The following is a 26,047-nucleotide window of genomic DNA, read 5'->3' on the forward strand; positions in this document are numbered from 1 at the left end:
AGTGATCGCCAATGGCAAGGATGGAGCCAGGATGTTTTGGCTCTAACAGCATGTACTGCCCTGTGATGTGGCTCAGGCTGCACTGCTTCTGTGGTTCCAGCTCAGGGACTATGGTTGCACAAAAGAAACAAATTTCTTACGAGCTTCTTCACCTTCCTCTGAAAACTCGGTGAAGGTAAAGAAGACTGAAGTCCTAATCAAGCTGTTAGTCACAACAGGTTTCCCAAGCCTTGGGGCTTGCCTGTGCAGGGGGCCAATCTCTGTGGGGTGTATGCCTGGCATGCTGCTGGGGGCTCTGCTCTGCTCTGCTCCAGGCAGCGTGTGCAGATGCTTGCCTGGAAAAGCCATCACTTCAGGCAGCAGATCTTTCCTCTCTGGGAGGGAACGGTGGGGAGGAACAAAACAACCAGGGTACACCTCCATCGGCGTGTTTGAGCAGCAAAAAATGTCTTTAGTGCTCACTAGGGAACCCAGGGGCGGGAAGAGGTCCATAAGAAAAAATTCGTTCCCCCCAGGTCTGAAGCTGCAGCAGCTCCCAGCAGAGATGAGCTGGGCTGCGCAGACGGGAGGCTGCTGAGAGAGGGTGAGAGGTGCTGCCTTCCAGGGCAGCAGCTGGTGGGAAGGTGTCTGGGCTGCTCAGTGTCACGGACACGCGGTCGGTGGGGACGCGAGGGCCCGGCTTCGGCCCTTGTCAGCGGCACCTCGTTGACTTTTTAGCGCTCCCTTATCGTGTCCGCGCTCACCTCGCGGCAGCGGCGCCGATAAAATGCCATCGCCGCCGTAATCTCCCTGAGCAGCTCTGCAGAAAAACTACTGCAGAGCACGGGGGGCTGAGCCTCCTGCAGACAGAGGCCAGCGTGGGACTCCGGTCCAGAGCGAGGTAACAAAGGAACAGCCCCAACCCGGGGCGAGGCGAGGGCGGGATGCTCTCCACGGTGCGTGGAACACCGGGTGTGTTGGAGTGACTGGCACGGCAGCACGTGAGTTCTGTGTTGGAACGGGGCTTTTCCGTACCTAGCGGAGTTGGGAATGCCAAGCCATGTGTAGTGCTTGCAGGGTGTTGGTTCCCAGAGCCATAAACAACAGAGGTAAGGTAATGGGAAGGAATCCACAGGTTTTTTGTTGTCTTTTTTTTTCCAGTAATAACTTATGTGTCTGTCTTGTCTCTTAAGCACCTAAGTAGTTCTGGTACAAACCTTAATTATCTTTAAAAAAGGCTATTATTTTTCAACATATAACTTTTACTTACCTGTAGGCCCATGGCAATTTTTAAAGCTGTTTTTAATTTTTAATTTTTTTTTTTTTTTTAACAGGCAAGCAGCTTGCGGAGAAACACTTGGAAGAGTCCTCTTGGTGGGTTTGAACTCCAAGGATCCCTGAATATAAAACCATAAGCAACAACTGAGCAGGTATGTAATTTTTGGAAACTGTAGCTGGTGCCAAACTGGTGTGCAGTATCTTCCCACTACAGGAGAATAAGGAAACCTGACATGGAATTGACTGGAAAGAAGAATTTTCCTTCTGGGTGAGAAATTTGGATGTTTAAGAATTTTTTTTTTTTTAAAGGATCTTAGACTTAATGTCCATCTTTCTGAATTAGAGAGAAAATCGATGATGCTAAAATTCCTTGCTGGAGACAAACTTCTAGATTTTTGTGTCAAAGAACCTGGGGTCAAAGTCCTTCACTTTCTTTCATGGCTGAAGATTTGACTTCACTGGTCCAAAAGGGAAACTTCACTGGTCCTAAAGGTGAAACAAGGGACTTCTTTAGGGGAAGGAATTCTAGTTAACAACAGAAACGTGCAGTGAAATCAATGAAAAGTTTCGATCTGACTCGCTGTTTTCCTTTTACATCTTATTCAGAAAATAGGCTCATGCAGCTCTCAGCATATTCTTTTTTCCTGGGCTACAGCTCTAGTCAGTACTATGTTATTCATTGAATGTTATTATCCTGTATCTCTTATATAACACCAGTCTTGTAATCACCCCTGTAATCAATTCCACATGCTGCAAACTTGCAGAATGAAATAAATTCCTTCTGCACTCCCTGAATCACATTATCCTTGCCAAGTTCTTACTCTCCAGTTCTTGCTGGGATACCTCAAAGTTTATTTTCAACATCATAACCCAAAAGCTGTTCTCACAGGAATATATAGTGTTGCCCCAGCCACCTTTAGGAGTCTCTTACTTTTTACCCACCAACTTTGGTCTTTCCTGTGCTTTTGAACTGTTCTCCTCTTCTGCTTTCTTTTGTTTCTGTCCAACATCTTGTACTACCATCTCTTTGTTTCGGTGTCTCCCCATTTCTCCAGTCTTCCATCATCCCCTACCAGCATCTGGAACTCTGTGTGGGAAACCCAGGCCTTTTCCCAAGACCACCCCTCCTCCTCACCCCCAGCTCTTCCGCTGTTCTCCCTGACAGTGACATCCAGATTACCACACATTTTGCTGTATCCAAGCTCTGTCTTGCATATGGACCTGTAAAATCTCACCATTTTTGCCTCTAAGACCTGACTTTTTGCCTACACTCTCTGATTGGAAAGCTCAGTTGTCCTCACGTAGTGCACTGCTGCTTGCAGTTCCCGGCCTCCAGGTTCCCAGGTCCTGTTGCCTTACTCTTTACCTTCATATTCCTTCTGTGGCTGTGCCATCAGGTCTCAATCTCTCCATGGGGACTCTGTATGTCCCCATCTCACAACTGTCTGCTACCCCCTCCCACGTGAGTGATGTTTAACCACTGTCACTCACCTTTTTGCCTCTTTCCGAGCCTTCAAATTTTACTTTCCAGCACTTCAACTTTTTTGGTTTTGTTTTTTTCCTTGACCCTGTTCATACTAGGCAGGATCAGGAGCGCAATACCTTGAAGACAGTGAATACCTAACCCCCCTTATGTGTGACATGAATACTGTTTGTCTGCCCACCCAGGAGTTAGGCAAGGGAATATTGAGGTGTTTGTGTACCAGTTAGCTTTTTGAGACCAGGGCTTAGGTTCCCGGCACTGCTGATACCACCTCACTCTGGAACTCTGTGGTATCTGTCAGTAAATGTTCCCAAAATCTGCCTTTGGTAACAGCCTGAGGAGCTTGGTATCTATTTTTTGCTTCAGTCCACTGGGATCTGTGAGCAAACTGTCCCTCTGCCTATCCCTCTGTCAGGACCTGATCTCCTGCAGGTTTTCAGAGAAGACATGAGAGATCAATTGGTGCACAAGGGCTGCTGGAGAAGGTTAAGTGATGTGGCCAGGATCTAAGACAGGGAGGTAAATGAACAGATTTAACTTCCTCCTTTTCTTGGAGGATGAGGAAACAGCACCTAGCCCCCTCATCTCTGAAATCCACTGTTTGTGGAGATGGCAGCAGCTCTGATATTGAAGTTTGCTCCGTGGATCAGCAGAGTATGGGAAATAAAATGTATGTAATGGTAGGCTAAGCTGTCAGGGTGGTAGACAGTGGGACTGTGCTTCCATTATGTCCCTTTGGTAATCTGCCCATGGAAGACCAAGACTTTACATTCATGCTTTATCTAGCAATCTGGTTATTGTTCTTTGAAATTTTAAAGAGCTTCTTTGTCAGGTTTGAGTGACTTTCGTTCCAGAATCTGCTCCATCCTGAAGGGCAGAGCTATTTGCCCCAGGCACTTGAGGTCAAACGGAGAAAGTGTTGAACTTGACTTTTTTATTATTTCTTTCCCACATTCTAGTGAAATATCCTAATTAGTGACCTACTGGGACACATCACCACTGTCTTGACTTACTATTGTTTTGCCTTTTGTGTGTGGGTTTTTTTTTCTTTTTTTTTTTTTCCTGGAGTGCTTTATGACAACCCCCTCTCCCTGTACTAAGTACTTAGACCAGGAAAGACAGCAAGGTGATAAGTCCCATTTTCAGGTGGGTACATGTGCTGCAGGCTGGTGTGAAATATCAATGCCCTTACGAAGTCGTGCTCTTGGCCACTGTTTTCCCATGGACATCCTGTGTGGCATCCCTTCAGGGGGCTGGTATTTGCTGGTGCTATTCTGAGGCACCCAGTGCCAGCTAAGTCCCCTCTCTGCCCAGTGGACAGCAACGAGGCGATGTGACCCACCAGCTGAGCTGCTCCTGGCCTCCAGCAACTCCTGTTTGCTGCTGACCCAGTGAAACAGTTCACCATGCCAGCAAAACAGAAAGGAGGAGAGGGGAAAAATGAATAGAGAAAATAAAAAAATAAAACTAGAGCATAGAGTTAATGAAAGTGGGGGAACAGTTCTGGTGTTATGATGTTACCAGAGTTAGATTTCTGTAGCGCCTGCTGTGCTTCGCTAAAAATGAGGCTAGTTAGCAGCAGCAGATGTGAATGTAACAACTGTACAGCTGTCAGGGGAATGAGAGAAGCTATGAGAAACCCATGAATTAAGTAGATTCTATTACCTTTTTGTTGTTGTTGTTGTTGCTTTTTTTGTGGAGGGCTTAGAAGTGGCAGTTCTCAAAGCGTGGCCTATTGCTTGTTCGTGTCAAGTGATTGGAATGCTGTGGAGGGTGAGGGAAGGGTGCAGCAAGCAAGATGTATGATATGTTCCCAATCAGGAAAAGGAGAACATCTGGGGAATGGGTTACTGCAACTGTTGAGGGATGATGGGGTAGCTGGGAGGAAAGATGCAGCTTGGGAGTAGATGCTAGTGTTGCAGAAGTGGGGATGGGAATTCATGTAGCTAAGAATAAATGGGTTTATTTTGTGGAAAGGATGCTGGTGGTTATTTGGTAACCAGGAGCTTAAAGGATTAAAGAGTTTAGTAAGCCTTTCTGACTTTGCCTTGCCCTTCCAAAAATATATCCTGGCTGTGTGGAAATCACCTCCCACCCGTTCCTAGACGTTAATCACCCCCTCCCATATAGGTGCCCTCTCGGGTTGCACAGGCTGGGTGAACTCTGGGATATATGATAGCACATTTGCTGAGCTGCAGGATCTAAAGGTAAGGCCAGTATCTGGAATGCCAAGATATTTGTGAGGGGAGGCAGGATTCCTGGTCTCTCCAGCTGCCTGCCCTCAAAATGGAAGGAGAAGGCATTTCGAATTCCATAAGTCTTTGCAAGCTCCAGGCTATAAACAGGCCCTTCCTGTAGGAACAATAAAGATATAATGGTAGTCAGGAGATGTCTGCTTTTCTCTGCAGGCCTAATACTACTGGGAGATGCTTTTGTGAGGAGGATGAAGCCCATCAGTCAGGGGGGACAGAAGTGTCCAGTGCTACTGGTGTAGGTCATTCAGGAAGATGGTATGGAAGACAGACATGGGGTAAAGAAATGAAAGCCTTGTCAAGCTGAAGCAGAGGGAGACAGAAAGGGGAAGGAGTCAAAACAAAAAGAAAACAGGAAAAAGGAATAATGAAAGAACTATTGCCATTGTTTTGTGCAGTGGAGAAGTGGCTTAACCATTGAATACACTCCATAAACACTATTTTTTTCAGCAAGCCAGGCTAAGGGCCTCTGTGGGGGCAAGTACACAAATGGTGGATCCCCAAGTCCTGCTGCTCTCTACAAAGTCAGTGAGAGCAGAATTTATCACCCATACAACTATGCTGAATTCTAGGGGGAGGTGCTGTGGCTCTAGCGTGGTCTGGCTCCTCTGTATCAGATTTCTGAGTAAGCCTGTATTCCCAAAAGTAAAGTGAAGGTTGATATGACCAAAGGAATGTATTTGCTATTTTACTTCGTGGATCACAGGGCAAGTGCCACATGCAGTAGTCGTGGACACTGTGCTTATCCTCTCCTCTCTTGCTGTCTTGAACACAACACTACAGCAGCTTGTGTCTCCGAAGCTGTTCTTGGCATTTAGACTCTTTGCACTAAAAATCTTCATGGATCTCTCACCACAGGCCACAGCCATTCCTTGGGGTGCAGAGCATGCAGGGTGTTGAAGTTTTGGAAGTACTTGTAAGATGCTCCTCTGTACTGCCTGGTCCTAGCCAGGGGACTGAAGTTAAAGTTACTTAAATTTCATATCCAGTAGTACATGGCAAAGGCTGGTGTTTCCCAGCAACAGTGACTACTGCCTCACCCTATAACCACATCTCTGCCTCCAGTCAGAAACACCAAACCCGAGCAGCCTGGAGTGTGCCACCTTCTCCCTCTCTGGTGTGTGGTCTGTCAAGGATGGGCAAACTGCTTGGATGATGCAGGGAACCCTCACAGTTAAAGTGAAATCCTCTAGGAGGTAGGTTGTTCTCACATTCATCAGCTATGACAGTGGGGGGAAGTGCCTGTCCCATTTCCTGTCCCAGGAGAGTGCCTGGACCCATTGTTTACACTGAGCAAAGCCCTTGGACTTCACACCTCCTCGTACAGGGATGCTACAGTAAAATGGGGAAGTTGAGACATTCCTGTAGATACAGACTGTGGGACTCTGTCCCAAATGGGAAATCTGCACAGATCCATGAGCCCTTCTCCCTCCTGGGATGAAATAACCCACCTTTTTTTTCATTATGAATCTTACCAGCCAAGGGTGTTGCCTCACCTCATTCATTAGCCAGCCAGTGTCTGTATAATTAGGGGTTAAGTAGTTAATCTTCAAAAATCCCTTGGAAGTCGAGGAATCCATATATTTGCTTATTTGTAATTTGTATACTGCCCCTGAGGCAACCAGGCATGGGAATGCAATCCCATGTTCGTGTGCTTAACAACTGAAAAGAAGATGTGGGGAGAGGTTTGAGTTTTTACAAGAGTGTGAAGAAAAGCTTTGGCTGTTTAACCTCCTGCTTCACCTTCCTTGTTGCACACTTTGCATCTTCCTGCTGCCCAGGAAGCACAAGGAACAAGCCTGTATCTTAGTGTGCATTGAGACTGGCTCTTCTGACATAGGATGAAGCTAAGTGTGTGCTTAAGCTTGGTTTTGTCCCAGCCAGAGAGGAAGACTCCTGGTTTTTAATCAGGGGCCTGCCTGTGGTAAGGCCCACAGAAACATGTATCAAATATTAGCTTTACTTAAAGTTCTTATCATCAAATTACTCAAGGTAGACTGAGCCAGGAGTACATGGTGCTGGTACAGTGCTTCTAGAGATTTTTGTCGTTGCTGCTTTTTGCAATGCAGACATTAGAACTTTACAGGGAATGTGTCTGTCCTCCAAATGGATGGAGATGTGCAGCTGCAAGGGGGAACAAACGTTGTAAAGTTGGTCATTTGTGTCTGTATACTGTTGAACTCTACCATCAACGGTCTGAAAGACAGCAAAATGGTAAATGACCAGTCATCATCATGGCTGGGCTTCGCGAACGAAGATTTGGGAAGGCTTTATCCACATTTGTTACAGGCACGTTGGTGACTTATGAGGCCAATACGTGACAGACATATCCGGTTGCAAAAGGCACAACAGAAAGACTCCTTAGATGAAGTATTCAGCAAGACACGGTTCTTCCTGCGTTGCCTTTTCTCCTCGAGAGAGATCCTGCGTGTGTTCTCAAAGGCTTCCGCTGCGTTATAGATGCTGTGTCTCCAAGCCTCCCGATTTGAGGCCAGAGTGGACCAATTATGGTGATCAATATGGCCAAGGCTGAGATGTTGTTTCCTTATCATCAAATTACTCAAGGTAGACTGAGCCAGGAGTACATGGTGCTGGTACAGTGCTTCTAGAGATTTTTGTCGTTGCTGCTTTTTGCAATGCAGACATTAGAACTTTACAGGGAATGTGTCTGTCCTCCAAATGGATGGAGATGTGCAGCTGCAAGGGGGAACAAACGTTGTAAAGTTGGTCATTTGTGTCTGTATACTGTTGAACTCTACCATCAACGGTCTGAAAGACAGCAAAATGGTAAATGACCAGTAGGAGTGACTCAAAAATCAGTGGGCTGCAAAAAAACCCCAACCAAGCAAAACATAAAAACAAAAGACCCAAAGCAAACAAACCCCCCCCTACCTTACTGCAATAGTTCAATCACTCAGGCAGATGGGGCCAAGTTTAACATTAGCTGCTCTAAGGCACATGTCAAAGAATAAGGGATACAGGCTGTGCTTATCAGCTGGCAAGTTTTTCTCGGGAAGCAGTGACGGAAAAAAGTGGGGGCTGGTACAGCTCACTGGCTGACTGTACAAAATTCCAGGATGATGCTGTAGCTGAGGGAACTCAAGCAGCTTTCAGTAAATAAGTCCAAACTGAATAGCTCTGGGAAGGGCCGAGTGTGTGTGTCACTTAGTCCTAACACAGTCATTTCCCATGTACTCTATTTAGTGCTTTTGTTGGTGATTCCTGGATGGAAGAGGCTCCAGGGAAAATGCCCGAGGGTATTACAGAATTGGAAATGTGCCTTCCAGTGAAAGAGGTTGAAGAGCTAGAGTGAAAAGGGAAAGCTGAAGGCTAACTTTTTCCTGTGTCTAGGTATGCTTACATGGGGAACAAACTTTCTGTGGTCTAGCTGGAGGGCACTAAGATCCAAAAGCTGGAACGTGAAACTGGATAAAAAGCCCAAACAATTATATGAGGAAAAGCATTATTTTTTAACATCATCTGTAACTAACCACTGGAAAAACTCAGTGAGGGTTTTGGTGGATCCTCCACAGGAGGGTTTTAAGTTGTGGCTGGATTCTTGTCAGAAAGTGGACCCTTGTAGAGATGGGAAGGATTTCTGCCAAGTCTTCTGACTCAGGTTTTCAAAGATGTGGGTCTAGATGATCAGGCCAGTTCTTTCTGGCATTACAGTCACATGTTGGCTCATAGCTTTTGGTAACTATGAGGCTGAGAATTGTACAGGGTGGGAGAATCAAGATTTTCCCTGACAGGACCAACCAGGCACAATCTTTGCTGTGAGAAGAGCACATGGGCTAGATGCAGTGCTCTCACCTGAGCTCAGAGTGTTTGGTTCACCTTTTAGTTGGATTGTGCTGCAGTGATATCCCCAAGTAAATGAGGCTTCATTAGTTGTCCACTGAGATGCTCAGAGATAAGAGATAGTAAGTCATAATTTATCATGCTTTAATTCTCCTCTGGCCAAGGCAAGACATCCGTTGTACATACCATCACCTATGGCTTTTTCATCTATTTCAAACTTTAAACCTTGAACAGTTACTCCCCTGTATTTCTGAACCAAACTAGAAAGAGTTTTTCTTTCTGCTACCTCAATGAACATTTTTTTTTTTTTTTGTGGAAAAGCTATATTCCCTTGATGCTGGGGTTTTGCTTCATTTCTTACCTTATTCCCCACAGACTTAAAGTTTGACAGAGGTCAAGACCGTGCATGTGGAAGAGTCTGAGGCGCAGTGAAACTCCTGAGAACAGCACTGGAAGGATGAGCTCTGGTGCAGACGGAGGTTGGGATGTCAAGAGATGCCAGCAGAGGCTCTGAGCCTTTGCACACAGCCAGAGTGACCAGGTACTTGCTGTAACTCCACTTCCTAGGAAACACAATGGCCACTTGTGAGCCAGCCCTGCCCTGACCCAGTGGAAGAAAGCCAGGCAGGGCAGCGTGTCCCCTGTGGCCAGGAGGGCTGGCTGGGTGGAGCCTGGTGAGGGAGGGCAAGCAGGCGAGGATCTGTGGATGTGGCTGCTGAGGCTGTGCCGGGTGGGAAGCTTTTCCTCTTGTGACTTCACCTGGATTGTGTGCCAACCTCAGCACACAATGTTATCACTGCAAGCCAGCACATGGTCGGGGTGGCCCCGCTCGCACACTCGGGCCCCAGGAGACTTTCCAGGCCTCACAGCTCTTGGCTTTGATGGCTCTCGCCAGAAATATGCCATGACCACGTTCCCTGGGTTTGTTTCCACTGGTACCAGCACTGCCTGTGCTCATGGGTGACCTGTGCCACTGAGGTGGGTATCTAGTTGTGAGGAGTAAGTGAGAGGTTTTGTCAGGAGCCAAAGCAGCGACCTCTGCTCTACCCCACCCCTCTCTGGCAGTCTGTGCTGCTCTTGGCTATTTCCTTATCTAGGGTGCAAAACAGCTGAGTTAATGAGTCAAAAAGAACTCTCGGTTCCTGCTGCATTAAGGCCTTGCTGCCTGGATAAAAATCGTTCCCAAGAAGTGTTTTCCATGGGTCAGGGATGCATGGTCTGCCTACAATCATCTTTATTTTTGCTAAATACCTTGTCTAAAAGGAATAGTCAGGCCTGGATCATCAGAAGCTCTTGGCAGTTTCACAGGTCTCCTTCCGTGGTAGTCTTAGAGTCTTCTCTCTAAGGCACACAGTCCAGATTAAATGCTGTCTCTAGAAGTCTCAGCCTGAGCCTGTCTTCTTCCCTGCACTATCAGAAAACCTACATTATTTATTTTGTTCTGTTGCTCCATGAATAAGACCTTTCTGCCCAGGCAAGCCCAGGCATCCTTGCTTGAAAAGAAGAAATAAAGAACCTTCCCTTCATTCCTAGGCAGCCTTTCATTTTCCCAGGACAGATGTTTCTAAGGCAGTTCCAGGTTTTCCATGCTTTGGCAGGATAGGCAACACATTCAAAGGCAGAGAGCAACAGCACTGGACTTGTTTGCAGGAAATGGAATGGTTCCAACCTTTCACATCTAAGATTCACCAGGGACTAAAGTCTTTGGCGTCAGGGAGACCTGTTCATGCAAGTGTCTGTTTCCAGCTGAATTAAAATCTACTTGTAGAACAGTGACATGTTCTACAAGTAGAACTTTCTGGTTCAAGCTGGCTTTTAAACCAGAAAATAAGCACTCTTCCTCTAATTTGACGATTTGTGGGTCACGGAGAGCACATAATGGGGAGCTCTTGACAGTAGAGGAGGGCTTTCATGAAAACTGGAGAATAAACCAGGCAGGACTGACGTCTCTACCTGTCACCCCTAAGGTGCCAAACACCCTCCAGGATCTTGGTACAAACATGCTATAAAAAAACCCAGTCACTTCTAGTTCTCAATTATGTTTTGGAACCAGACTGATAGGTCATTTATAGTCTGTTTAATGGCTGCTATCTTATTTTTATGTCAAGCAAGTTCTGAATCATAATGCCATGTAACTCCAATGCCTTCCTGGAAGGGAAACTGCCTTCCAGGATCTCAAGTATATATATTGTACCAGCTTTGTTTTATTTAACAATGGTTAAATTTCCTCAGAGAAAAGTTTTAACACCGTTCAATGGGGTGAATTTTCTATAAACCCACACTGATTGCCCCTAGTTATATTTCCCTCCTTTTATTCCCTGTGTTCTATGATAGCCACCTAATTATTTAGTTCAAGTCTGAGATCCTATCACAGGTCTGTAGTTACCTGTGAGTAATTACAGTTAGGAGATAATTATAAAGTAATTATGCCCTTCTACATAGTCTTTATAAAAAAGGCCAGACTATGAGTTTTCTTCTTCTCTGCCAGGACTTCCTCATTACACCAAGAAGTACAGCAGATCAACATGAATAGTGCAGACACATCATGTGCAGCTTATTTAATAAACCAAGTTTTAGTGCAAGGTATCCAGTACTGCTGATTTAAAATGCCTGATTTTAGTAGGTGGTATTTAACTCCTCTGAGGTACAACGAGAATAGATATGTCACCAACCAAGTCTTTATCAACCTTTTTTCCCCAGCAGGAGGATAGAAGTATTTATTGATTTATTTTTTTGTTGTCTGCATTATTATTGAATAATCTAAGATTTCTATCCTATAACAGATCAATACCATGATTAGGACTAATTTTGTCCTTAATTTACTTTTTAAAAAAATAGCTTTGTCAGGTTTTTTTTTGCTTTTCATTTCCATCATATCTTTTTTATAATTACTATCTCCAAATTTATATTCAGCTTCCCTCTTACTATTTGTTAGATGTGTTTTGCTTACTCAAGCCACCCCCATTTCGATTTTTAATTTGGTTGGTTTTTTTTTTTCAGTTGCACTGTTCTTTCTTTACTGGGGAGCTGTGTATTTTTGGTTCCTAGTAAACAATTTTTAACCGGTTCTCAATGATTATTTATATTTTCCTATTTAAATCCTTTATTTGTGTTGATTTTGCCCAGAATTCTACTCAAGGCTGGGAAACAAGACTTCTTAAAGCATCATGCCTTTCAAAGCATCACCAGCTTGGACCTCCCTCTGCTTTCATGTAACAGTGGAGTTTGGTGGGGATCAGTAAACCTGGTACCAGCCTCTCATTTCTGCCATCAGTTTACCCATCCAGAGAAGGTAAAACACAGGTTTTGTTCGTTTTGGATTTAAGATTTGAAAAATGAGGAAGCTGTTCAGAACATTTAAATATCTCCAAGGCTGTTTTTGAGCCAGCAACATCACTGTGTGTTAAATTAAGCAATAACTGGTGTTTGTTTTTCCCTTGGTGAGTGCTCAAATAACCAGTGCTGCCATATTCCAGCGTTGCTTGGTTATCCATTGCAGACCCAAATCATCAATCCAGTTGCTGGAACACTGACTCACAAAGATTGAATATTGATAACCAGGAAGTTACGATTCAAAGTTACAAACAAGCCAGTAAGTAAAACTTCACTTGTACAAACCATCCCAACATCTTTTCCAATGTCTTACAGCTCTGGTCCCCTGGGCAGGCAAAGCCTTGTTGAATATAAAAGGGAAAGGAATGCCACAGTGGTGTATGGCTAAGGAGGATGTGTTGGAATGGACTTGACTGCTGTACTGTCCTTCTGTAAAGGAGGGCACCCTTTTTCTGAAAGGCACAGCCAGGGCTGCCACTGCATAAACCCAGCACTGGTCAGGGAGAGTAGAAACCCACCAAATTCTGGGCCAAAGCAGGGGGGGAAACAGAAATATTAGAGCTCGTGTCCTCACTTCAGAGTTTCAGGGACTAGAGAGACACAGGCCATTAGAATACATGCCTGTATTTTTCTGAGAAATTACCTATAATAATAGCTGCCTTCATTTTGATGCTGTTTAACCATCAGACAAGAATGGGGCCTTGTAGCACAGGGCAAGTGGAAGACTATTTGTGAGTTGCTACACCAAGGTGGAACTTGCCACAGAAGTAGATGCTGAAACTTCTACTGGGTCTGACAGAGAACCCCCAAAGACTCTTAATGCTTTTTTTAAAAGGATCTTGAAATGCTTTAAACCATACTGATCTTAAGAATATCGTATTCACTGAACAGTAACAGGATTGCAGGGAATTGAAATTTGCTGGAAATAATGGACGAAAAACCAACACAGGCCTCTCCAAACTGGAGAAGCCCTTCCACCCTATGACCTGTATTTTCTGGCAGGTCTGCACATAAATAATCCCTGACCCCCTTCACCTGGCTGTTTACTAGTTTGAGGCCAGGTTGTCTCAGTGAATGCTGAAGACCTTTGGATGGATGATTTGTCTATGGACAGGTTATCTTCTTGATCAGGAAAAGAGAATGACTGGCTCAACAGCTTCCAAGTTCAATAACCTCCTTTTCTTCTTAATAAATTGCTGAGGCATGAGAGGCTTCCGTTCCTTGCTGGCATCTTTTACACTGTGCCCAAAGAAACAATCATATCAGGCTCAGGAAGACAAGTGGCTGAAAGGGCAGGGAAACAGGAACCGTCCCCACAGATGTCCTTCCCAGAGAAGCTGGGAACAGGCTTTGCTGTGGGAAATGGGAAGCTGAGGTCAGCCAAAGTGCACGGCAGGTACGTGCATCTCTGGGGACTGGAAGAACAAATAATGGCCTGCTTTGCCTCCCCATCCCTGCCCTGTCCTGCCTGTGAGCTCTCCTGGGCCACCTTCTCACCTGGTGTGCACAGCACACCTCCACTGTGTCGTTCCACGGTGAGGAAATGCAGGCAGGGACATAAAGGTGGAGAGTGGGTGGTGACAACGCTCCTGAGAGCCCTGAGCCTGCCACTCAGCAAGGCAGGCCTTGGGGTGTGAGGAGAGCCCAGAAGAAGGGAGAAAGGAGTAGGGAATGAGTCCCCCTCAGAAGCTGGAAGGCAGCAAACCTCATAGACAGCGAGGTAACACGGGATGCTTCCACACGTACCCACTTGTTTGGATCTTTCAGAAGCTTTGTCCTTTCCAGCTCCTTGTTGCCTGGGGATGTCAAGAGATTGTACAAGAAGTCTTGATAAAACAAACACATGGAGATCCCCTCAAGAGGCTGGAAGATATTATTAGCTCCTCTTTTACTGGCAGGCCTGGAGCAATTAATTATTACCAGAAGTATTATCAGGTGCTTGTCACTGCTTTCCCTGGATCCACTTCAGATAGTCCAGACTGGCTGTAAGCAACATGTTCCCTGACTGGCCTGATACCTCACAACTCCTGATAGCAGTTCATGTGGTTTTCTGAGGAGGATCTCAATAGTGGTGGTGGGGCCATAACCTAGAATATGTGCTGAGGTAAATTTGAGTCCATGGACCACTTAAGTATGTAGCATGACTACATTTTCATGTCCTCTTGGTGATGTCCTCCAGCTGATGTGCTCCACCTCTGTGACTGACCAGGTGGCAGGTTCTAGACAGGGGGCAGAGAAAGGGACAGGTAAGAGGAGGGTATATGGGGACCTAGGAAGGGCATTTTATATGTGATGGCTCCATAGTGCATGTTTAGCACCTTGCCTGCGGGCTCTGTGCCCTGTCCCAGTGCTGCTCCTCAGAAAGAGCACCTGCACTGACAAAAGAATGTGCCAGTTAGGATTTCTAACCACGACACTGTAGTAAAGAAATAACCTGGTCAAGTTTTAAGTGAAATCGTGCTCACCCATGAAATATGTGTCTAAGAGAGTACTCTCTCCTCTCTCTAACTCTGGTTGTGCAGAGCACCTACCTTTGACACACGAGAGTTTATCTCCTTTGTCTTATGTGTTTTTTGTACTTTTAGTGAAGTTTTTATTATTAACCATGTTATTGAAGGAAAAATCGTGCAAGTCAGCTGGTATACTTGAGAAGTACTTGCTGGAAAAGGGATGCAGGTTCAGGTGAAAATACAGATTATACTAGTAAATAGAGTCAGCAAAGTTTAAAGTGATTCTACAGGTTAAATTATAGACATCAAAACGATCCTCACATCAGTTTAACTCCAATCTATTCAACCACTGTAAAAATACCATAAAAAAAAATCACGTTCACAATAGGTATAACTGCATCACTGCGAGTGTCCTGTGTTTGCTTGGCCTTATTTTTGCGTTTGCAGGAAAAGTTTAAGGAACGAGGGACGAGGGAAGAGAAAGGCTGGGTTTTAGATACAACATGATGGACGGGCTGCACCTTCTCCTTTCTTGTTCACAGCGAATTTCTGTGTCCCGGCGCTGTCGGCGCATGAATGAGAAAACATCGCCCGCTAGTGGCTCGGGCCACGGGAGCTGCTGCTCTGCTGATGCTGCTCCAGCAACTGTACTGGGACAAGGGACGAGGCGGGCGGCTCTCCTTCCTCCTGCCCTCGGATAAAATCAGCGTCTCTCTGCAAAAGGTTGTCCCTGAGCTGAGCGAGAAAAGAGGTTCTGAATGGAAGCGCTGTGAGTCACCCGCAGGCTGTTTGTCGTGTTTAGTGTCAATGTCCAGGAGAAACACTCTGGATAAGCCATGACATCCAATCTTACACTTCATGCAGTAAGAGAACAAACTGGTTGAAACGTGGCTATGGTGAGCAAACACCTCTAAAGCTGCAGCACGTTCAGAGCCATCCCTGAAGCCACAGAACAAAGCTGTGAGCCCTCCTGAAGGTTCCCTGAGGACAGCCCTCCTTGCAGGGCTTGGAGGTACTGGGGGTGAGCTGGGAGCAGCACGGGAAGCCGTACAGCACCACCGTGCTCTACACTGCCCCAGCTAATTAACCCCAGTCCGGAGGAGATAATTAACTCAAGTGGAATTCTTCACTGACACAGCCGACTTGCTCCCAGACCTGAGCTGGTATCTCCCCAGTTCAGCATTGCACTGGGTGGTGCAGACAACCTGTGATGTCCAGGCTGAGTTTTCAGGACTGGTGGCAAGACACTATTTTTTTTTTTTTTTCCAACTGAAAATATTTTTCTGAGATTTCTCTAGGTCTTTGGCCCTATATGAAACTGTAGAGACCAAAGACCTCAGCCTCCCTCTCCCCCCAGTTGTTTTTCTGCTTACGAGGTAAGATCATCCTTAACAGATGTTTGTTTACCTCTTCATAAAAACCTCCTGTGATTCTGCAGCCTCCCCAAGCAGTGTGCTGCAGTGCCTTGCTATTCTTGCCATTGCAAAGTGTTTTTCTAATGTTTAGCTATATCATTTTTATTGCAAATTAAGCTGATTATTTCCTCTTCTACTTTTGGTGAATGTAGGGGACAACTGTTTAGTCTCTCCACCCATTATAACAAATGTTTATGTGCTGGAAGACTGTTATCATGCCTCCCCTCCTGTTGTTCTTTTCCTAGAGAAAACAAACTCGGTTATTTTATCCATTCCTTATAAGTCATGTTTTTTTTTCACATCTCTTATCATTTTGTTGTTCCTTTTTTGGACTCTCTCCAGTGTCTCTGCATCTCCTGTAAAGTGTAGAGCCTGGAACCGGACACACTGTTCCTGCTGAGAGCTCTGCAGTATCAAGTAAATGCACGAAATAATTGCTTCCTTTGCCTTATACACAAAATTCCCATTAAATCACCTCCAGAATGAGATTTTTCTTCTTCTGTGGGAATCTCACTTAACAGACTCGTGTTGGGTCAAACCCCATCTCTTCTTTTCTGCACTACTGCCAGAACGGTTACGGTTTAGTTTGGACCAGCACATTTGGTGTCTGTGCAGTCGCCTTTCCTGAACTGTTCCTTGGTGCAGTCACCTCTGCAGAGGGCAGAGCACAGCTCTCCAGTGTCTCACGTTCCTCTCAAATTCTGACTGCTCCAGCCCCCTGTCTTCAGGAGGGACTGCTGCCCCGCCAGCCCAGCTGTCATCCTCTTGCTTTTGTCCTCTAGGCTGTTGTCCGAAACACTCAAGGAAATACTGAGAAGCCCTGGAGGCAAAACTTCAGGGACGTGAACCTCCCAGCTGGAAAAGAGAAGCCCTGATAATCACCCTTGATTGTGGTACTTCAACCTGTGTAGTCTCTGTGTGGTGGCTTTTCTTGCTGCTCTGGGAGCCTATGATCTAGATATTTTCTAAAGGCTCACAAAAGTCAAGGTATTTTATACCTAACCATTTCCTCCTCATCTACCAGGCCCGTTAGTCAAAGAAGAAAATTAGCTTGGTTTGACAGGATTTGTTCTTCAAAATTCCCTGCTGGATGTTTCTTATCAGCTTATTGTCTTTTAGCTACTTTAAATTGATTGTTTCATAATTGGTTCCAGTATCTCTCTAGGTATCACAGTTAGGCTGACTGGCCTGTAATTCCCCAGGTCCTCTTAGAACAGTAATTTTCAGAGAAGAACTGCATTTAAGTGAAACAGCTATAGAAAGACATTCCACTTTTGCCCTGCTTATCTTTATTCACTGTCTAGTTTTGTTCCATCCCTTAAATTACAAACACGTTTCCCATAAGTATTCATCCTCCACTTGAGGCTCAGCACAATCTGGCCCTATCTCCACCTCTTCTGTGTTCCTGCCCAAACCCTCCTGTTACACACTTCCCCAATTCCCCTCCTCCTCAGTGATTTATATCTTCCTCCCCCCTCTTTATGGTTTGTTTGCAGTTCCCTAGCAAAATATATTCCTCGGCAGTTTATATCCCCCAGTGCCTGTAGGGCTCTGAAGAGAGTCCTGGAAAAACCTGAGAGCCTTGCCCTTAAAATGCGGGCAGTGACCCTTGCCAGCCTTGCAGGGATGTGGCAACGCCTGCCTAAAGATTTATCCAGGGCTGGCCATGTCTAAATGATTTCTGAGACCAGTAGGTGGCAGAGAGATGATGAAATCTGGGAGACCCTGGTCCTGGTGATCAGACTGACAGATCCCTCTGGCTCTGGGATGGACAAGGACACCTGTTGCTGGACAGCAGGTGTATGCTAAGTTGGGTGGTGCCTGGCAAACAAGAGTGTTGGGTGACGCTCCCAGCTTCTTGCAGGGAGGCTGGATGTGTCCAGCGTTCAGCCTCAGCCAGGAGCAAAAGGTTTGTGTGTTCAGCAGAAGAACAGGAAGCATGTGCCACTTTCTAGCTAAGCAGATCGGGAGAAGATAACTTTGTTTGAGGGAGGGGTATCGTTATCCAGGGTTGTGCGCTATATAATTGCACAATCTGCTATCATGCATGAACAGAGCTGTTCAATAGCATGGCCCTGCCTTGTCCTGACATCATGTCTGTGTTGGAAATCCGTTTGGAATGAAAAAATCCCACATTCCCCAAGTGACCTCGTAGGCTCCGAGCAAAAGGCTGAGTTGCAGTGGAGACTTCACAGACTCAGTGGTGCCAGAGACAGGAGCTCAGTCACCAGCCTCAAAGCAGCCAAAGGATGAGAAGTCAGCCACGAAGCAAAATTCCTTCCAAAGAAAATAACATTTTAAAAGTGCAGGAGATGTCCGTGGTTCTTTGAAGGCAAGAAAAGTCCCGAAGGCAAGGAAAAGTCACTGTGAGTAACAGTGTTACTCTCACTAGCTGCTACTCTTTTTAGCACCGTTTTTTGGAGAGGAAAGTACTCAGCACATCTGCAGGTTGCCTAATGAGAGCTTAAATGCTGGGCGAGGCACACAGGCTGGAAGTGTTGGCCATTATCAGTCTGGTACTGTCAGTATGCAGTTCTTTTGCAGGCTCAGTGGATGTCACGTGTTGCATGTGAGGTCCAGTCTTCTAGACCTTTGGCTTTATGGTCTGCACTCCTTTCTTTCACAACCTAAGAGAATCAAGTCTCCTTCTTGCTCTTCTCATGTTCTGCCTTCTCTTCATCACCACCTTAACCAACCACTTCCCTGCATAACCCCAGCACAAGAGGAATTCCCCACTGCCCACCCTCATCTTAATTTAGGCCCTGTTCTTCAGGGGGAGGAGGCCCTAGTGAGCTGGAGAATCTGTCCCAGAGCTCAGTGGTGCCTTTTTAAAAAGGCATCCACGTGAAGTGACTGTGTGGTTTTTCCAGAAACCAGAAATGTCCTGTTAAAATCAGTGTGCCCTATGATAATGGCTCTGCACCCTAATGACAGCAAAGAAAGTCACCCTGATCATTCAGATAAAAGTAACATTTACCCAAATGATAAGAGACTGGAATATAATTTCTGCATCAGCTGCATCTTGCAAGCTGTTCTGCAGCTTGCCAGACAGTGTTTGATATTTGGACAGTGCTCATGAAAGGCAGATAAAAGGCTAATGGGAAATATCTCTGACAGTTGCTGGATGTAATTTAGAGATGGACTACAGCCATACAGTTACATACCATATTTGGGGTTTGGCTCTTTATATTAGAGAGAAAAGGCCCAGGAAGGGATACACACGTTCAACCAGAGCTGAGTTTTCTGAAAAGACAGTTTCAGTCTGAAAAGGAACAGGCAGTTTGACATCTGAACCACCTGCTTTCTGTGATGCACCACCTTCCAGGCACTCTTTAAAGGTGTTGGGTGCTGGTGGTACCATTTAGTCCTCCCTCTCTTACTACTTCCCAGAGAGGGGTTGAGGGTGGTAGTGATGACCGGTTACTCATGTCTTAGTCCTTGTTTATCTCAGTAGCAGGTAGCAAAAAAACCCAACAAAGGTATTCCTTACTCTTCCTTACTGTTCTTCTTCCTCTTGTTGATCAAACTGTGCCTTTTCTTATTCACTTCATGTTCCTGGGACTTGTGTCTTCCCACACACCAGCTTTATGTAGCACAGGCTGAAAAACGTTCTGCTACAGCTTCTGTATTAAGAGAGTGATTTATTAAGGTGTTCAGAATAAGACTTTCATTTCAACTACATCCACTGAGGTTGATTTTTTTTTCTTTTGTGTCTCCAAACTGATTCCTCTTGCAAAATATGATTTTTTTTTTTTTTCCATCTCTGACTTACCCTTTAGCTCTTTTGAAATCTTTTTTGAAAAACATCATCTCAGCCTCCAATTGTGCTTTGAACTTTGGGGCTGTGCAAAAAAGCTGTTTGGGAAGGCAACTGCTAAGATGAGGCTCTGAACTTACACGGGCACAAATGCCCAGAAACACTGAAGAGAGGCCTGAAACCACTGGTTTGAAGGAACAGACTTTTGTGGCCTTCATATTATATATAATATCTTATTCAAACGACAGCTTTTCTAGAGACAGAATGTCTCCCAGTGCCATTCTGGGAAATTAAATTCAGCGTTGAGTTTGCATAAAGAGAGAGGAGAGCTACTTGCTGCTTCATCACTTTATGAGCCTGGTATCTGTACCATTGCTTAGCAAATTTTGCTTCCAGTAATCCTCTGTTTCTTCAGAGCTGAGCACCAAGAGCACACTCCGAGCAATTCCTACAGAAAGACCACAAAACCAACACCTCAGAATAAAGTTATCACCTTTGGCTTATAATTAAAACTCCCAGGGCAATTGGTGGCACTTGCAGAGGCACTACTGAGCCTGTGATTCTTCTCTCCTGTGGTCTCTCCAGCACTTTTGCAGGTGGCTGGGGGTAGGCGAGTGCGCCTGGGGTGACATTCCTGTTTGCTGGGCTGCTGGAATTCAGCTGCCCTCCTTAACAAAACAGTTTGGTTTAGACATTTTTAATGCATGTGCCACGGTGTAAGATGCATTTGGAGGAAAAACTAAGCAGAACTAAGGCACTGAAAGGTGAGGTTGTAAAACTGGTGTTTCTCAGCTTTGATTAATATCGACTGTTAGTCTTGTTTTCTCGTACCACTGCTTTTTCCAGGTAAAAGATGTTGAAGAGCAGCCCAAAGCATCTGACAATGCCAAATACAGACGTAGTACCTCAGTATATGCCTGTGCTGGAAATCAGCAATGCAGTTTGCCTGTCAGAGTTGGGTGTAGGGTAACGATTTAATTCAATTAATTCTGCCAGAGATATTGGCATTCCCTTTTCACCTGTCACGCCACAACACCTAAAGACTGGTGAGTGTGGACACGCAGCTGTGCTGAACCATAGCAGAATTGCAGAGATGCTTTGGTCCCTGCTTAACTGAGCAAACTTCCATTTATGCATGTATTAGGTTTTCACTGCCTGTCGCCTGTTCCTCTCCCCCCTCTGCTTTTTCATGTTCAGTGGACTCTCCTCTCTGTGTCTCTGCCTCTCTCTCTATTTTTTTTCCCTCCCTATTGTTCCCCACGTCACTAACTGTCACTCACTTCATAAAGCCGTCTGGCTCGGAGCTTAAATATTGCAGGGCAACTAAAACCCACCATCAGAGCCAATTCAGTCATATCTGCTCAGTCGTGCGACAAGATTGGGGCTTTTAGGGTAGGGAAGAAGAGAGACAAAAGTTCACTCTTCCCTGCAGAGTGCCAAGAGAGGAGGGGGACACATTTCTTCGGTGGAGCCTTTCACAGCGGCAAGTTGCTTGCTCAACATCCTTAACCTGGACGGTCTTTTTTGCCGGTAGCGTGCTCAGGAAGCGCAGGGTGGGGGTCTGCAACGAGCCCACCAGAGCTGAGAACACGAATCTGTTGACTCTTGAGCGGGCTCAGGCAGCGCCCTGCTCTTTCCTCACGACAGGCAGCTTTTTAAGGGAGAAGGTGAACTGCATGAGTACGTTGCTCACACCTTTTCCCGAGAGTCGAGGGGCTGGCTGCTCGCGGGTGGAATCCTGAACATCTGAACTGGTCGTGCCACTCCTCATCAGTCCGCCCAATATTGTTGCTTGCGGTTGAGCCGACTGAGCAACCTCGAACCACTTCACTCGCAGAAAACTGAGAGGGTGGTCATGGCAGAGTTTTAAAAAAAAAACGTGGCCGGTTCGGAAGTTGTCTCAGGAAGAGTTCAGCCAAATGTAGCAAGCTGTGGGCGAGACAATTGGTGGAGTTAGCCAGGGAACATTTTTCCTTCTCCTGTGCAGTGAGTTTTCTGTATGATAGGGTTTATCACATCTAGAATGTTGCTCTCGTGCGCTGCAGTGCTAATGTTCGAAAGGTAGCGTGGCTTATCAGCGTGACTCACAAAGAAAGAGAGGGATGGAGTTAACTGAGGTGCCTGGGGGACAGTGAAGTTTATACTGCGTGTAGTCATGTTCTTTACAGAGTTGCACATGATTGGTAACTGTTGGGTGTACTTTGCTCCGTGAATTTGCAGAAAGAGGATGTTTAAATCAGTTTAGATAATGTATGTAAACAGCATAATCTTCTGCTAGACTTGTTAATGTAAGCGCTGACATTAACACACTCCTTTACACAACTTTAATGACTGAGAAAGTAGCAATTTTCTTCGGTGATTAAATTATACGTTTGCTGCTTCCTCCTGAGAGGTGTTTGTGCAAGCTGAAGGGCTGCGTTCTGTTTTTCCTTTTCTAACTCGGGTGCCTGGGGTTAAAAGAATGTTACGAGGTTCGAGGGCGAGGAATGTGAGTCCATCTTGCTTGAGCAAAATGCCATCGTAAGCATTTTTTTTTTTTTTTTGACTGAAAATTGGTGAAATTCCCCAGAGCTCTCGATACTGTGCATGTTTGTGTGTGTGTGAATATGTACACACAGTAGTTGAGGCAGACTAGTATGCGTTGGTGTGTCATAACATATGGCATTACAAATATATCCCAGCGGTATCTGAAGGAGGAGGGAAGTTTAGATGCTCGGATTTCCATGCTCTTGGCTGTACCTTCTTTTTCCCCGGTGCTTGTGTATGTGTGTGTGCATTTAGGAGACTATAGATGGAGGTAGTATCTAAGAGATGAACTTCTAGTTCCCTGTGAAGAGCTATTTTATGAATAATATTCCCTGTTTTACTTGTCGTGGTCCACCAGTTGGTCTTTCTGGACCACTTTAATGCTCTGCATTCCTCAGAGACTTCAGACTGCTGTGGTGTGTTTAAATCAGCACATCCAAAATACCTTTCCTTTCTATTTCCCTCGTACACAGGTTTTCCCTTGCCTGAAATGATGTAGTGGGAAGTTCAGGATATGCAGGATGAAGTCCTGACCCAGGAATAATTTCTTAGCGTGCAAAAATAATGACAGATGTAATACTTGACTTGCATCACTTGAAAATGGACTACTTTGTCAGCTTTCCAGCAGGATATCTGCAGTTGGTTTCCAGCACTGTGTCAGGTTGAGATAGCAGCACTGACATTTCAGAGACAGCAAGTAGTATTTTAGGTCCCAGTTAGAGACCTTTGTGTTTTTCCTTAGGTTGGTTCCAATGTCAGTGTGGCAACTGACTTCAGAAGGGGATGCAAAGAATAGCCCCAATAACTGTATTGTATATAATGTATTCTGTGTAGCAAAACTAGTCTGTGTAGTAGTTATTAAGCTTATACAGTATTACTAACATAGTAATGGTGTTGTAATTGCTGTTCTCACCTAACAGAGCGGTTGCTAATGCAGAATTAATATATGCAGTCTAGAGAGAATCCAGGTTTGTCGTAGGTGCAAGATGGGCGCAAATGTGAGATCTGTTTGACCCCTGTGTGGTGTTCTGGTGCAGGAGAGCTCGGGTGCTTGAAAGCTGCACTCTCTTTTCTGTGAGATCTGTTTGACCCCTGTGTGGTGTTCTGGTGCAGGAGAGCTCGGGTGCTTGAAAGCTGCACTCTCTTTTCTGTGAGATCTGTTTGACCCCTGTGTGGTGTTCTGGTGCAGGAGAGCTCGGGTGCTTGAAAGCTGCACTCTCTTTTCTAACCACTGCAGCTGCATGCTGATAAATCTGTTCCACTGTATTGCTGGCGAGTGTTTGTACGTGTACGAAATCTAAGCAGGCTCACGCAACCAAGCCTACAAGGCACCACAGAAGACTCTCACCTGGAAAAGGAGATAAATATACTCCCTGGCTGAAAAGTAATTGCCCATTTAGTGCCATGAAAGAAAGAATTTAGCAAGCAGCTTGCTCTGGCTTCCCAGCCCTTCTCCTGCTAATAAATCATTGTGATCAGGCAAATCAGCGAGTAAGCAAACGACCATCTTTCTGTTCTCAAAGAATATTAGGGAAATGCTGATTGAAAGCAGCAAAAAGGTATCAGTGGGAAAACCTGAAATCTTTTAAATTTAGCGTAATTTGTGGTCTTTCTCTTTCTTTTTTCTTCCCTTAGACAGTAAGAAATGGGTGACTGGAGTTTCTTGGGGAACATTTTAGAGCAGGTGAACGAGCAATCCACTGTCATCGGGAGAGTTTGGCTCACAGTGCTCTTCATTTTCCGCATCCTGATCCTGGGAACGGCGGCCGAGCTGGTGTGGGGAGACGAACAGTCGGACTTTGTGTGCAACACCCAGCAACCCGGTTGTGAGAACGTCTGCTATGATGAGGCCTTCCCCATCTCCCACATCCGGCTCTGGGTCCTGCAGATCATTTTTGTATCCACGCCTTCGCTGATGTACTTTGGGCACGCTGTGCACCACGTCCGCATGGAGGAGAAGAGGAAAGAGAGGGAGGAAGCTGAGCGGCGCCAGCAGGCTGAGGTGGACGAAGAGAAGCTGCCCCTGGCTCCAAACCAAAACAAAGGCAACAACCCTGACGCAACCAAGAAGTTTCGCCTGGAAGGTACTCTCCTGAGAACGTATATCTTCCACATCATTTTCAAAACCCTCTTTGAGGTGGGATTCATAGTAGGTCAGTACTTCCTGTATGGCTTCCGGATTCTCCCCCTGTACCGCTGCGGGCGGTGGCCCTGTCCCAATCTTGTGGACTGTTTTGTCTCCAGGCCCACGGAGAAGACCATCTTTATTATGTTCATGTTGGTGGTGGCTGCCGTATCCCTCTTCCTCAACCTGGTGGAGATCAGTCACTTGATCCTGAAAAGAATCCGGAGGGCTCTGAGAAGGCCAGCAGAGGAACCGCTTGGAGAGGTCCCGGAGAAGCCTCTCCCTGCCATCACAGTCCCCACCATCCCAAAGGCCAAAGGCTACAAGCTGCTGGAAGAAGAGAAGCCGGTGTCCCTCTATTTCCCTCTCACGGAAGTAGGGGTTGAGCCCAGCCCCCTTCCATCAGCCTACAACGAGTTTGAGGAGAAGATTGGGGTGGCTCCACTGGAGGATCTCTCCAGGGCATTCGACGAGAGGTTGCCATCGTATGCACCAGCGAAGGAACCAGAGGAGGAGAAAGTAAGAGCAGAGGAGGAGGAGGAGCTAGAAGAGCAGCCTGAGGAGCCAGGGGTGAAGAAAGCAGAAGAGGAGGTGGTGAGCGATGAAGTGGAAGGGCCTTCAGCACCTGCTGAACTCGCCACTGATATGAGACCCCTCAGCAGGCTAAGTAAAGCCAGCAGCCGGGCCAGGTCAGATGATTTGACTGTATGAAGGTGCAGGATACAGGGAGCACATGAAAAGGAAAAAGGTGAAGAGAAAAGGAGAGATAGAGAAAGAATCAAAAGATATTTTTAAGCAAAGCGCTAAAGTGGCCATTTGAATATTATTTCCTTTCATGATTCCCAAACTGGAAAGGTACTACCATGGTAACTGTGCCTTATTTGCCCTGTATGTCCCTGTATTTCCCTGTTTCCACATGCCAGCTCACTCCTTACAGTAATATCTACACTGTACACATAACTGATGTATTTTAAAACCTAACATGGCAGTGATACTCAAATGTTGCCACTGTGAACGTATTTACTGAAAGCCTTGTGTTCCACATTTCTCTGGGAATGTGGGGAGGATCTGTCTTTCAGCCAGCAAGGGGGAAGACTGATCAACAACTGTATCTAGTCTTTCTCTTTCTGTTTCCACCTATGGCTCGCTGAGCAGATCTCCCCTTTGCTGTTGGCATGGAATTGCAGTTAAATTTAATCCACAAAGTGAATTCTGTGCTTAGCATCAACACACTAAAATAGTAAGCCCAACTTCCCTTCTCTATCCAGAAAATAAAATCCAAAAATGTTCCCAATTTCTCTGTGAATGCATATCTGACTTAGGTAAAAATATTTTCCCTTTGTCAAAAATATTTCTGCCCTTCAAGTGAGATTGACAGTGGGCAAGGTTAACAGTGGCTCTCTACTAGGATTTAGCAGATGCCCAGAGAAGGATTATTTGTTCCCAAGAGGGTCACCCAGCCCTGAGACTATTTCAGTATACTGGAAAGAATAAATTCAAGTGATATTTTTTACTTGTAGCCTTGTGACTTAAAGATCTGAAGCTTGATTTAGCCAAACAAGCGTGGGAAGGCTTCTGAGAAAGGAGGGAACAGCTACAGCCCCCAGAGCATGAAACCAAATACAAGCCTTCATGGTATGATCCTGAC

At 45.6% G+C, this 26,047-nt stretch overlaps 1 protein-coding gene across 2 annotated transcripts; it reads left to right on the top strand.

The window, feature by feature from the left end:
- The first annotated feature begins 1,034 nt into the window (after positions 1–1,034).
- On the top strand, positions 1,035–26,047 carry GJA8 (gap junction protein alpha 8). 2 transcript variants are annotated; one of them, XM_032680956.1, is made up of 4 exons: positions 1,035–1,088; positions 1,314–1,409; positions 9,169–9,334; positions 23,910–26,047. In XM_032680956.1, exon 4 carries the CDS (start codon positions 23,920–23,922, stop codon positions 25,108–25,110), a length of 1,191 nt encoding a protein of 396 aa, XP_032536847.1. In that variant the 5' UTR covers positions 1,035–1,088; positions 1,314–1,409; positions 9,169–9,334; positions 23,910–23,919; the 3' UTR covers positions 25,111–26,047. The 2 variants fall into 2 exon arrangements, with proteins under 2 accessions (XP_032536847.1, XP_032536848.1); XM_032680957.1 differs by lacking the exons at positions 1,035–1,088; positions 1,314–1,409; positions 9,169–9,334 and adding an exon at positions 18,248–18,357 and having other exon boundaries at positions 23,914–26,047.

The sequence above is a fragment of the Chiroxiphia lanceolata genome, chromosome 2, assembly GCF_009829145.1.
Source record: "Chiroxiphia lanceolata isolate bChiLan1 chromosome 2, bChiLan1.pri, whole genome shotgun sequence".
NCBI classification, from domain to species: Eukaryota; Metazoa; Chordata; class Aves; order Passeriformes; family Pipridae; genus Chiroxiphia; species Chiroxiphia lanceolata.

Excerpts from the sequence above, each read along its gene's own strand:
- GJA8 (XM_032680956.1), top strand. The coding sequence starts at position 23,920 with ATGGGTGACTGGAGTTTCTTGGGGAACATTTTAGAGCAGGTGAACGAG.